General features: G+C 41.5%; 1 protein-coding gene across 4 annotated transcripts in view; it reads left to right on the top strand.

Annotated features, from left to right (window-relative positions):
• The window catches only part of BIRC6 (baculoviral IAP repeat containing 6), a 1,530,571-nt gene that overhangs the window by 852,526 nt on the left and 663,880 nt on the right, over nt 1–14,165 (top strand). For all 4 annotated transcript variants that reach the window (XM_033935681.1, XM_033935678.1, XM_033935679.1 and 1 more), the window contains one exon: nt 6,239–6,372. In XM_033935681.1, coding sequence (XP_033791572.1) covers nt 6,239–6,372 — 134 coding nt within the window. The remainder of the gene's footprint in view (nt 1–6,238; nt 6,373–14,165) is intronic.

The raw sequence follows: 14,165 nt of genomic DNA on the forward strand, positions 1-14,165 counted from the left end.
AAAAAAGCGTGGGATGAACACAGAGGATCTATAATCAGAAAATAATAGTAAATAGTAAAGAACTAAGGCCAGTACTGGGCAGACTTGCACGGTCTGTGTCTGTATATGGCCGTTTGAACATAACATAAGAAATGCCTTCACCGGATCAGACCCTAGGTCCATCCAGTCCGGCGACCCACACACGTGGAGGCCAATCCCGGTGTTCCCTGCTAAAGACCTTGTTTACCCGTATCCCTCAATGTGTTTTGCAAGAAGGTGTGCATCCAACTTGCCCTTAAATCCTGGAATGGTGGTCTCCGACACAACCTCCTCCGGGAGAGCATTCCAAGTGTCCACCACTTGCTGTGAGAAACAGAACTTTCTGATATTTGTCTTGAGCCTGTTGCCCCTCAGTTTCAGTCCATGACCCCTTGTCCAAGTCTCATTTGACAATGTGAATAACGATGTTTTTTGATCTATTTTGTCGAATCCTTTTAGTATTTTGAAAGTCTCTATCATATCCCCTCGCAGCCTTCTCTTCTTGAGGGTGAACAATCCCAGTTTTCCGAGGCGTTCATTGTAGCTCAAATTCTCGGTGCCTTTTACTAGCTTTGTGGCTCGCCTCTGCACCCTCTCCAACAAGGTTATATCCTTCTTCAGGTAGGGAGACCAATGTTGGATACAGTATTCCAAGTGTGGTCTGATCATTATGACGTCTGCCGATCTACTCATGATTCCCTTCTTTATCATACCCAACATCCTGTTTGCTTTCTTTGCCGCCGCTGCGCATTGACCCGACGGCTTCAGGGTCTTGTCTATCAGTACTCCCAGATCCCTTTCTTGCTCGCTCTTTCCCAATGCTGCACCTAACATTTTGTATTCATGTTCCTTGTTCTTCTTACCCAGGTGCATCACTTTGCATTTTTCTATATTAAACTTCATTTGCCACTTTTCCGCCCATTTCTCTAGCTGGTTTAAATCTCTATGGAGTTCTTCTCTGTCCTTTTGTGACCCAACTGCCCTACACAGTTTTGTGTCGTCCGCAAACTTGATTAAATTACTTGTTGTTTCTTCTTCTAAGTCATTTATGAAGATATTGCACAAGATTGGCCCAAGAACCGAACCCTGGGGCACACCGCTTGTCACTTTTTCCCAATCCGAGAACTTCCCATTTATGCCCACCCTCTGCAATCTGTTTTCCAGCCATCCGCCTATCCATCTTAGTATATCCCCTTCTATTCCATGGCTTTGTAGTTTCTTCAGAAGCCTTGCATGTGGAACCTTGTCGAATGCTTTCTGGAAGTCCAAGTATATTATATCCACCGGTTCACCATTATCAATTTGTTTGTTCACCTCCTCAAAAAATTTAAGTAAATTCGTCAAACATAACTTCCCCTTCCTGAAGCCGTGTTGACTAGCTCTCATCAGGTCGTGATTTTCCAGGTGTTGCACTATGCTATCCTTTATTAGTGCTTCAACCATCTTCCCTGGAACCGACGTAAGACTCACAGGTCTATAGTTGCCTGGTTCTCCTCTCGATCCTTTTTTGAAGATTGGGATGACATTCGCTATCTTCCAGTCGTCTGATATACGCCCGGTTTTGATTGACAAGTTAGCTAGGGATTATAATTGTTCTCCGATTTCTACTTTAAGCTTCTTTAGCACTCTCGGATGAATTCCATCTGGTCCAGGGGATTTGTCACTTTTTAGTTTGTCGATCTGATAGTATATCATGTCCAAATCCACATTCACAGTGGTGAGGCTTTCTTCTATTTCTCCCTTGAATACTTTCCCTGTTTCGGGTATTGATGCAGTGTCCTCCTTGGTAAAGACAGATGCAAAGAATGAGTTTAGCCTATCTGCAATCTGTTTGTCTTCCTTGATGCACCCTTTTCTTCCTTGGTCGTCGAGAGGGCCTACTGCCTCCTTTGCTGATTTCTTCCCTTTAATGTATCTAAAAAAGGGCTTGAAGTTTTTGGCTTCTTGCGCTATCTTTTCCTCATAGGCCTTTTTGGCGTCTCTTACTGCTTTGTGACACTTCTTCTAGCCAACTTTGTGACTGTTCCAGGCTTCCGTTGTGTGTTCACATTTCCATTTTTTAAACGAGTTCTTCTTTTCCCTTACTGCATCCTTCACCTCTTTAGTTAGCCAAGCTGGTTCTCCTTTGTTCTTATTTTTCCTTCCTTTGGATATCTGCGGAATGTAGAGATTCTGCACTTCGGTGATGGTATTTTTTAGTAGGGACCATGCTTGATCAACCGTTTTGATTTTGGCTGTCCTGTTTTTGAGCCGTTTTTTAACCATGACTCTCATGCTGTCGCATTTCCCTTTTCTGTAGTTAAAGGTTGTGGTTTGAGTCTTGGTTCGTTTCCCCTTCCCGATGCCAATTTTAAAATTGATCACGCTGTGATCGCTCGACCCCAATGGGACTGTGACCTCTACATCTGTTGTCCTTCCAGTTATGTCATTTAGGACCAAGTCCAAGGTTGCGGTTCCTCTTGTTGGTTCTCCCAACATTTGTTCTAGGAAGCAGTCCCCTATCATTTCCAGGAACATTGATTCCCTGCTACTGTTTGAGGTTCCTCGGTTCCAGTTTATCCCCAGAAAGTTGAAGTCTCCCATGATCGTTACATTACCTGTTCTACATCCATAGTTGATTTCTTCTATCATTTCTACGTCTGTTTCTTCCGTCTGTCCTGGGGGGTCAATAGTAGAGGCCTATTTTTATGTCTGCTTCATTTTGTCTAGGAATCTTTATCCAGAGGGATTCCAATTTTTCTTTTCCTTCCATCTTTCCTTCTCTGATAGACTCTACTCCTTCTTGGACATACAGGTTTGGTTGAGGATGGGTTGGGGAGAGTGTCACTGGCTATGTTGGTGTAGATGGGCTGGAGTGAGCTTTGAGGAGACATCAGTAGTTGGTATCTAAGCACAGTACCGGGCAGAACTATGGATTCTTGCCCATAAATAGCTAAGAAGAAAAAAAAAAGTTATTTTTTTTAGATTGAATCAGGTTGGGCAGACTGGATGGACCATTCGGGTCTTTATCTGCTGTCATCTACTATGTTACGATGTTACTATGGTTCAGCATTCTGCATACCATTCCTATTGCATTGGAAAAAGAGATTAGGTTATTACCTTTATAATAGCTTTTCTAGTAGATAGGAATGGTATGTTGAACCCCCCAGCCAGCAATTATCTAATGTGCCTGCTTTCTGACTTAAGCTTCATGGTCAGCTTCACAGTTAAAAGATTTTCTGTCAGTCAGACTGTGAGATTATGATGAGTCTATATATATTATACTTAAAAGGGAAGAATTTTTGAGCTCCATAAATGTTCATGCTGATATGTTCTTGTTTAACTTTTATTTTATTACATTCATTGATTCTCTCATAGACTTTTTAATGTTTTATTTGTATTACAGTTCATTTTGTGATTGTTTTACATATATCTGAGCTAATCAGACATTTGTTGCGGGGAATTCCTCGTACCCCTCCTTCTCCTGTCGCCGGCTTTGATACGAACTGAATAGGGCAGCAGAGACTGGGTAGAAGGAGGAGGGACTGAAAAGCTATGATTGACATCTTTTGCAGTTTGCTCATGAGCATGCTTATTGTTCCGCATACCATTCCTATCTGCTGGAAAATATATGATCAAGGTAAGAACCTTATCTCTTTAGGTTCAAATGATTTTATTGAAAACAGCAAAACATCAGAAGCAGACAAATGATATCAATGTCAAGTAAGGAACAATGAAGCAGCTTCCACAACAAAGAGAACAGTCATCAACATTTTGTAGTTACATAATGCTTTATCACCTACCTAACTATTCCACCTAAAGACCTAGGTCTAAAGACACTAACAACGCATACCAGAGCCCTGGACTCTGATGAGCCCTGGCTCAGTCCATCTATCGTTCCTCCCCCCACTCTGACCGAGAACTACATACAAAACCATATACCCCCCTCTCCCACCCTATAGCATAAACCAAAATCCAACTGCCAAAGAAACCCCACCCCCTCAGAACTAACCCCCCCAGGTACTCTCCACCTCTCCCCCCTAGCACTCTCCACTCTGTTAACTTCAGACTGCCCGAATTAAGACAACCACCGTAATATCGCACTGTGGCCCTTTGGGTGCAAGGACTGCAGATAGGGTTCTCAGATGTGCAAGAACAAAAGCTTCCGCTTCCCCCAGCATCCCTTGCCTCCGAGGTAGACAACTGATGCAACTGGTTCCGCCAATGCCAGAACGCCGGAGGGTCCTGAACTGTCCAATATTGGAGGATACATTTACGGGCCAACAGGCTCATTTTCCTACAGAGAGTCAAGTGGCCCCGGGCAAATGGCCATAACCCTCGGGCAAATCCAGAACCATTTGGGCCGGTGTACTTCTCAGGACTCTACCAATGAAGCCTGACATGTAAGAGACCATATGTCTTCAAAAGCGCTGTATTATGGGGCAAGACCAAAATGCATGTCCCAAGGTGTGCGTCCCCTGTCCATACTTGTGGCACACTGGGGAAGGGAGACCTCCACTGTAATGTAACTGTGTGCGAGTATAGTAAGCTTGTAATGTCACCCTATAATACGTTTCCCGCAACCAAGCACACGGGGTCACCCCTGGTGTCACCTGAAAAATGTGGCAACATCCCAATGTCCCAAGGTGACCTGTAATTCCGTTTCCCATCTACCCCTAACAGTTTGATAGTCTTTATTGGGCTGTAAAACTTGCAAATTGGTATGAAAGCTTGATACCAACAGGGTGTCCCCTCCTCCCGGAAGGAAAACCTCCGCAAACTAGCCCCCATGTGTTTACCCAACTGTGCTCTGTCGAGGGATCCCATATAATATTCCACTTGATGACACGCAAACTGCACTCCACAGGCGTCTCCCACCACTGCCTGCAAGTCGGCACGGGCTAACATCTCCCCTTCCTCCCCCAAGAGGTGTTCCAACCGGGAAACATCTCTCGCTTCCCAGGACAAAAAAACCCAGGACTCCCAGCCTGGCTGAAAAGCTAGATTACTCCATAATGGCAAGAGATCAGTGACCTTCGGGTCCCCCCTAAACATTTCAGAATCCATCGCCAAGCCTCTTGCAGAGAACAAAATAACAAACTCATTTGGAAACGTGCTGGAAGCACCCTCATGGGACTATGGAGCAATGCAAACAAATCTAAGGGAGCAAAAAAACTCCCATTCCATTGAAAGAGGGGTATAACAACTAGTCTGATTCACCCAATCCCCCAAATGTCAGAGCAAACACGCATAATTGTAAACCTGGACATCCGGCACCCCCTCCCCCCCCCCCCCCCTCCCCCCCTCTCGTGACCAATTCCCCAAGAGCAGAGGCAGCGTTAACTTAGGTTTCTTAGCTGCCCAACAAAAGCGAGTGATACCTCGGTATAATTTACTCAAATCCTTCCCCGTCAAATGCAGCGGGAGAGACTGCAACACGTACAGCCACTTTGGAAAAATAAGCATCCTAACCAGACTAACGCGACCCAACAGGGAGAGGGGCAGAGCCTGCCAAGTATCCAACAAAAGCTCCATTTGCTGCTGTAGTTGATCGACATTGATACAATATAGTGTGGGAACCTTCATGGACATCAGAACCCCCAGATATCTAAACTGCACTGGCGCCCAAGTGAGCGGAAACCGATGCTCCCAAAGGGCTTGGACCTCCGCCGAGGAGGCCAACGCTTCAGATTTCTCTTACCTCTTTATATAACTGGGGCATCTTGATGATTTAGTAAAATACTTCTTATCCTATATACTTGTCTTCTGTGTGACTTGATCTTTTCACTGTGCCCTTTGGAGTGTTTTTGCAGAATTTGCTGCTGTGATTCATGTCATTTCTTATATCTTAAGCTGCAAGTACTCTTTTTCAGTTTCCAGAGTGGTTAAAGACTGAATTCTTGAATGCCTTGAGTCAGGGCCAACTGCAGCTTTGACTATCAACTTGACTTTGTAAAATTATTATCTGTTGTGGGCTCATTGACTTAAAAATATTAGTGGTTAATGCTTTGTTATTACCAGGTAGCAACTGACTACACAACAATATGACATTCAGATTGCTTATATGAAATGTCCCTATAATAGTTTGGCTTACATTCTCATGGTAGTTTTTATATTGCATTTAAGCTATATATAAATAGATGATGTACATGCATTGTTGACAGCTATTGGCTGTATAGACTGCTTGAAAAATTAGAATGTTAACCCATGTAATATGTAATAGCTATATTCTTATCTCAAGGTACACCACCTCTGTCATCTTTGGAGAAAGAGAAGGACATTGACCTTGAATTATTACAGGATCTGATGGAAGTTGATATTGATCCTTTAGATGTTGATTTAGAAAAAGATCCCCTTGCAGCCAAAGTTTTCAAGGTATGATCCATGCAGATTTTCTTAACAGCGGTGTTAGAAGCTCTCAGGCCTAGGACAGAAAGGAGTGGGCCAAGCCAGTGCCAAGCACACTAAGTTCTTCCTATGTAAATTCACTCAGCTTTTTCATACAATTTCCCTGCTTATCCCTAATTTTCATAGTAACATATAGACAATAAAGACCAGAAAAGACTACACTGAGCTACCAGTATCTCAAGGGCTAAATTTAAAATCCCATGTTTGATTTTCAAGGTCCTCAGACAAAAAGGGCCAGAGTACTTAAAGGACAAGTTAGCCCTTTACAGTCCTTTGAGACCTCTGAGGTCATCTCAAGGAACATCACTATCTGACCCTCAACAGAAGAAATTGCATGATGTGATACACGCCAGTGAGCTCTGAGTTGTTTTCACAGTCTGGAACTTGCTCGAAAAGGAGCTACATCTCTTTCTACCATGTTTCCCCGAAAATAAGACAGTGTCTTATATTCATTTGAGGCCCAAAAGAGGCACTAGGTTTTATTTTCAGGTAGGGCTTATTTTTTCATGTAGATAATCATCTTTCCTTTCCTCTCCTTCACCCTAATTCTTCCTCTTTGCTTTCCCCCACATGTGTAACATCTTTCCTCCCCTCTCACCCATCTCTGTGTGCCTGCCCTCTGCAGCATTTTTCTATCCCTCAATCCCTCCCATCCCCCTGTGCAGCAGAACCCTTGCCCAGCTTCCATCCTTCCCTTCCTCCCTCCCCCTGTGCAGCAGAACCCTTTGCCCAGCTCCCATTCTTCCCTCCCCCCTGTGCAGCAGAACCCTTGCCCAGCTTCCATCCTTCCCTCCCTCCCATCCACAATGAATATGTATGAGATGGATTTGTATGCACTGCCTCTTTGAGATGCAAATCTATCTCATGCATATTTATTGTGGATATCCTGAAAACCTAACCTGGTTCAGGCTTTCAAGGACCAGAATTGCCTGCCCCTGGTCTAGCCGAAGGTGGATTCACTGATAGCTGAGGTTACAAATCATACTGCCCTCCCTAGTGAGAGAGGTGTATTCTTAAAGGATGCATAGGACTGCAGGTTCAATGTAGTCCTTAGGCATCAGTTTGAAGCCTTATGCTTGGGGGTCTAAGGTGGCCTCAGTGGCCTCTTTCATGGCACGTGACTGTCAGACAAGAATCTGTAGGATTCTTAGCATGGACAATGAAGTGTACCCCCAGCCATGGAGAGGATCGATTATGTGATTGATGCCCTTTATGACATTATCAGAGTTCTGAGTAAGGTCTCATCTTATTCTACCTCTGCCTGCATAATGCTCTGGATTAAGCAATGGGCGGGATATTCGGCTTCCAAAGCTACTCTAAGTAGACTCCCCTTCAAGGGGCAAATGTTTTTTTGGAAGGGGTTTGGACGATCTTATGGCCAGTGTGACCAGTCTCCGATCAAAGACATGGATAGCAGACCTCAGAATTTTTGAGTGTCTACTTGGAGTACATTTCGCAACTCCAGGTGTTTTCGACAGTAGTTAGCAGGATCCTCCAATCAGAGAAAGTTTCAGGGCTCCAGACAAAGGTTTGGTTCCTCAAGTCATACCCAGTTCTCTGGACCACTCTCCACCACAAGCTCAAAGAAATCTCAATGGCGCCAGGGATGTAGCAAGATTCCCTCAGATAGGAAGATGGCTAATGGACTACTGGGAGGCATGGGCACAGATCAACTCGGACCACTGGATACCAATTCAAATTCAAGTATCCTCTGGTAGACCACATTGTGGCGTCATCGGCCAGACAGCCAGAAAAAGCACAGTCTGAGCTATAATAGACAGGCTGTTAGCCATTCAAGCCATAGAGTTCGTTCCACCCGTAGAATAGGGCTTGGACAAATACTCTATATGCTTCATAGTGCCCAATAAATGAAGTCTGGAGACTGATTCTGGATCTGAAGTAGATCAATACAGTCTTGAAGATGCCACGTTTCCTCATGGAGATTGTGTAGTCAGTCATTGTAACGGTAGCACCAGGGGATTTTCTAGCATCCCTAGATTTGATGGAAACGTACCTCAATATTCCAATTTATTTGAAACAGAAGATTCTTAAGATTCCATGTTCTGGGGAGACACTTCCAGTTCACCGCACTTCCCTTTGGGCTAGCAACAGCACTATTTACCTTCACCAATTGAGTTTCCAAGTTTATTAAAATCTTATTATCCCACTCCATTGAGAGTCCTTCTGGGCGGCTTACAATCTAAAATCTGGTATTATGTATAATAACAATCAAGTATTCACATAAAGAAATCTAGGATAACTTGAACTACAAAATGTACAGTAAAAAGGGGGTAGGGAAACACAATATGGTGGTTTTATGTTTTGTAATACTCAACCTGCACCAGTTTGACCCTCAGTATGAATCTTAATATTTTTCTTATATCTTTATGATGTATAAGCATCTTCAAATAAGAAAGTTTTAAGATCGTTCTTGAACTTATATAGAGTGTTCAATAATCTAATTGATATAGGCAAAGGTGTGGAAGAATCGCTCCATTCCCCGATGCACGAGCAGCGCAATACCATTTATGGCGATGTGCCTAGTGGCGTGTCATCACTCATTGCAACACCCAAAGCTCAAACCAAAGGCGCGTTTCTTAACATGCTTTTTTGCACAGCTTCTAAACTACAAAAAAAAAAAAAGGGAACAAAATGTTGCATGCCCTTTTGAAAGCTAAATATAATGAGATTTCCTCACAATTGGCTAGGAAAGAATTGTTTTCTCAACAGGCACTGTATTATGGAAACTCGAATAAAGCGAGAAGATTATTAGCTAATTATCTTAAAGCAAAAAAAAGAAAATTAAAGATTATGGCTATTAAAGATGAAAAAGGTACAATTCATACCCAAATTGGAGATGTTTTAAGACAATTTTTGGATTATTATAAAGCTTTATATTCTTCTGAGCTCTATTCAAATAATGAAATGGAAGGAAGAAAATTTTTAAACTTACTTAATGGGCCAAAAATTCCTGAGTATATGAAATAAAAACTTTGAGGCATTCTCCCCCCTTTTATTTCTCTTTCTTGGAATTCCTCTAACCCCAATTCCACCAGATCTACCCAAAAACTGAAACTTTCCTTTCCCTCTCGAAAAGGCATTTCCCTTGTAGGAAAACTAGGTTCCTCCCTCCCTTTCAGAATCACTGAGCTCTGGAACAATCTTACCTCCCCTCTTAGGAATCTGAGCTCCCTCCAAATCTTCCGTAAACATCTGAAAACCTGGATATTTTCAAAAATGTAACTCTTCCTCTCTCTGGTTACTCTGTCCTAAATTTTCTTTTCATTTTGTCTTTTCCTTTCACTGGAGTTCCTTTCTACCCTAACCCTTGTTAACCGTGTCGAGCTTTGCGAATGTAGAGATAATGCGGCATACAAACCCAAGATTTAGTTTAGTTTATATCATGTACAGAACTCCAGTCAGCATTGAAGTCACTCAGAGCTGGATCCGCTCCGGGTAGTAATGGTTTCACAGTGGAGTTTTTAAAAATCTTTTCAAAATTTACTAGTACCTCATCTTTTAAATTTATATCAATCAGAACTGACTAAGGGTTGTATATCAGGTACTATGGCGGAATCGTTAACTATTGTTTTGCCAAAGCCAAACTGAGATCCCATGTTGGTTTCAAACTACAGGCCTATATCTTAATTAATGTGGATGGGAAATCTTGGCAAAATTATTGGCTCTTAGATTAGCCAAGGCTCTCCCTTATATGATTGGTATGCACCAAACTGGTTTTGTTGCTCAAAGACATTTTTCAAATAATACTAGATTGGCATTTCATATGCTAAATTTAGCAAAAACAATGGATGATCCAGCCTTCTTTGTTTCTTTGGATGCAGAGAAGGTCTTTGATCGTGTAGAATGGACTTACATGTATCAAGCAAAGGATTGGTTTGGAATAGGATCCAGATTTATTTAAATGATTCAAACCTTGTATAGTTCCCCTTCTGCCAGATTATATATTAATAATATATTTTCAGAGCGTTTTTGTCTGAAGAGGGGAGTTAGACAAGGATGTCCCTTATCTCCTTTGCTTTTTGATATTGTTTTGGAACCCTTGTTGTTGGCCATTCAGCAGGCAAAGGAGACACAGGGAATTCCATTTGCAGGTCAAGATTATAAGGTTTCGGCCTATGCAGATGATATTTTGCTTCATTTGAAGAATCCTGAATCTACCATCCCACATTTACTGGAATTGATTGATCGATTTGGCAAATTTTCTGGGTACAAAATAAATTGGAGTAAATCAGAGGTACTTCCATTAAATGTGCATTGTGTAAAAGGGTTATTTGACCCATTCCCATTCCTTTGGAAGGAAGAGGATATAAAATATTTGGGTATCATGATTCAAAGAACATTGGAAGATACAATGACAGTAAATGAAAAATCCTTATTATTGAAAGTCAAAGAAATGAGTGAGAATTGGAACCTTTTACATCTTTTTAGTTTATTTTTCAAGTTTATTTAGTATTTTGATTACCTCGCATAGTCCAAATCCAATGCGAATTACACAAGTTCCAAAATTATAAAAAAAACATTATAAAACTAACAGTTACCAATACAATATTATATGTAAGGGGGGGAAGGGGTAAAAACAATAAACGTAAATACAATTTTTTTAAAAAATTAAAAGTAAAGATAAAACCAGGGAAGGGTTAAGACACAAAAGGTAAGGGGAAGAGTCCAAACCATCAAAATTATGATTTTGCCTGTAGTTTGCTACCAAATGAGTATGTTGCCAGTTTATTTCCAAGGGTCCTTTTTACAAAAATTGAATGGGATCCTTACAAAATTTATTTGGCTGAATAAAACTTCTAGAATTGCTTTAGTATCTTTGCAAAAATCACAATCGGTGGGAGGGGTAAAGTTTCCAAATTTTTATAGGTATTATCAAGCATTCATATTGCGTCAGGGTAAGTATTGGATCCTTCCTGAACTCATGGAGAATCTACCAGACTGGCTGATATTAGAGAGTCACCTCATGTCCATATTATGTCTGAGCCATATTTTGAGTATCAAGTTGCCTAGAATATATAAGGACAATAGTATTCTTTTTTCCATCTGGAATGCTTTAAAATTTATTAATAATTTAATACATACTCCAATACAACAATCCACGTGTCAATCTCTATGGTTAAACTCCAAGATACAAATCGGCGAGTCTAAAATCCTCTGGAAACATTGGCTGCAGGCAGGCATACGTACTTTGGATAATGTGATCTCAAATGGGAAAATGCTAAATTTATTACAACTGCAACAATCGTTTGGCATATCAAAGTCTCAAGCTTATAAATGGTTGCAGTTGAAACAGGTCGTTTAGAAAGGGTTCCCTGATTGCCACAACTTGAAAAATCAGTATAGCCTGCCGGGCCTATGTTTCCAGACAGATTTACTAGGGCATCAAGCTGCCAAGTGGTATAAATTAATATCTAATTATTTAGAATATAAGAACATAAGCAATACCTCTGCTGGGTCAGACCTGAGGTCCATCGTGCCCAGCAGTCCGCTCACGCAGCGGCCCAACAGGTCCATGACCTGTGCAATAATCCTCTTATCTATACCCCTCTATCCCTTTTTCCAGCAGGAAATTGTCCAATCCTTTCTTAAACCCCAGTACTGTTCTCTGCCCTATTACATCCTCTGGAAGCGCATTTCACGCATTGGGTAAAGAAGAACTTCCTGGCATTTGTTTTGAATCTGTCCCCTTTCAACTTTTCCGAGTGCCCTCTTGTTCTTTTATTTTTTGAAAGTTTGAAGAATCTGTCCCTCTCTACTCTCTCTATGCCCTTCATGATTTTGAATAAAAAACCTAAAACAAGCCTAAAAAACATTTGGAGCATTGAGTTAAAGCAGCAGATTTCTGCTACTCAATGGCCACAGATTTGGACTTGGAGGATGAGATGTACATGGTCAGCATCTATGAGACAAACCTGGTTCTTTTTGTTACATAGAATTTTTTGGACCCCAGTTCATTTGCAAAAGTTGGACAGTTCAAAGTCTAATAGGTGCTGGCATTGTCATCTTGAAGTAGGGACACTGGATCATTTGTTGTTTTATTGTCTCCTGATACTCAATTTTTGGAAATAAACATGGGAATAAATTAATAGGATATTGGAAACATCGATTCCTTTGTCCTATGATGTGATCATTTGTGGGACGTTGTTGAACACTAAAAATCCATTAGACAGGTATAAAAGCAGACTTCTTGTAATTATGACAGGGATTGCCATACAAATGATTACTAAGAATTGGAAAAACTGGGACAGGCTAAATTTTTCCTTTTGGTGATAAACTTTGTCTATGTTATAGATATGAGAAAATGAAATCAGAAATACTGGGTCATCATAAACTATTAAAACAACATAGGGTCCATTAACGAATTTTGTTAACTCTGATTAGTTGTATAATGCCATTATTTCCTATTTGATTTGAACACACACCCAGGTAGGGAGGAGGGGGGTTGGAATACATTTTGTATTATTCTTTGATCGAATATAGTGCTGTTCATGATGATAATTGCATGTCAAATTTATTGCACTTTGTACTTGAATTGAAAATCAATAAATAATTTTTAAAAACCCACAAATCTACAGCTAACTGACATAAAATCAACTCCCTACAACCCTGCATACGAACTAACTGAACAAAGGAAGAAAGAAAGCAACCATTAAGTAGCCCACTGGTGTAAGTGCCTGCTAATACCCTCCATCAGGTGGAGAAAGCTACAGCTAAAGCTAGACAAATGCTGGGCTGCATCAGAAGGAGCTTTAGCAGTCGAAAGCCTGAAGTTATACTGTCGTTGTACAGATCAATGGTGAGACCTCACCTGGAGTACTGTGTTCAGTTTTGGAGGCCACATTATCAACAGGATGTGAAGAGAATGGAGTCGATTCAGCGAATGGCCACTAGGACAGTCTCAGGACTAAAAAATCTCCCATATGAAGAAAGCTTGAACAGGCTGCGCTTATATTCTCTCAAAGAGCGCAGAGAAAGGGGGGACATGGTAGCCGCATTGATGTGGAGGAAGAAATCTTTTGTCTTATGGGTCCCACGGCGACAAGAGGGCAACCGCTAAAACTCGGGGGAAGATTTCATGGGGACACTAGGAAGTATTTCTTCACCGAAAGGGTAATTGATCGATGGAATGGTCTTCCACGTAAGGTAGTCGAGGCCAGTACCACGCTCGAATTCAAGGGACAATGGGACAGACAGGTGGAATCGCTCCAGAGGAATGCTTAAAAGATGGATTCTCGAAGGAGGGAGGGTTCTTGAGTGGGCAGACTTGTTGGGCCTTCGGCCCTTTTCTGCCATCATACTCTATGTTTCCATCAATCATCTCTAGTCACATTATCACAACACTTTGGATATAACACCCCTATGCCCTCACATCTCCAATGACCCCAATTGATCCCAACAGCTACCTCTTATTCTCCACTAGGGAATAGTGACCTAAAGATCTTTATAACATACCATCCTTTTGTACACCATAAAATCTGGAGGATTGCCTACTAAGAAAACCACCAAAAGACAGAAAACACTGTCCATACGCTGCAATCCACATAAAATAATCAGCAAAATGATCTGGATACAGATCACCTACCTAACCTTGGGGAGTCAAATATTTCAAGTAATATTGCTTCAACCAACACATTGAAATACTAAAACAGAACACGCAAACTCAAAGTTTGAAGCACATCCAAACTTTATTAAAGTTACCAATCAGGCCAGGATAGTATGGTACCAGAGGACTGAAACCT

The sequence above is a fragment of the Geotrypetes seraphini genome, chromosome 3 (genome assembly GCF_902459505.1).
Source record: "Geotrypetes seraphini chromosome 3, aGeoSer1.1, whole genome shotgun sequence".
Classification (NCBI taxonomy): Eukaryota; Metazoa; Chordata; class Amphibia; order Gymnophiona; family Dermophiidae; genus Geotrypetes; species Geotrypetes seraphini.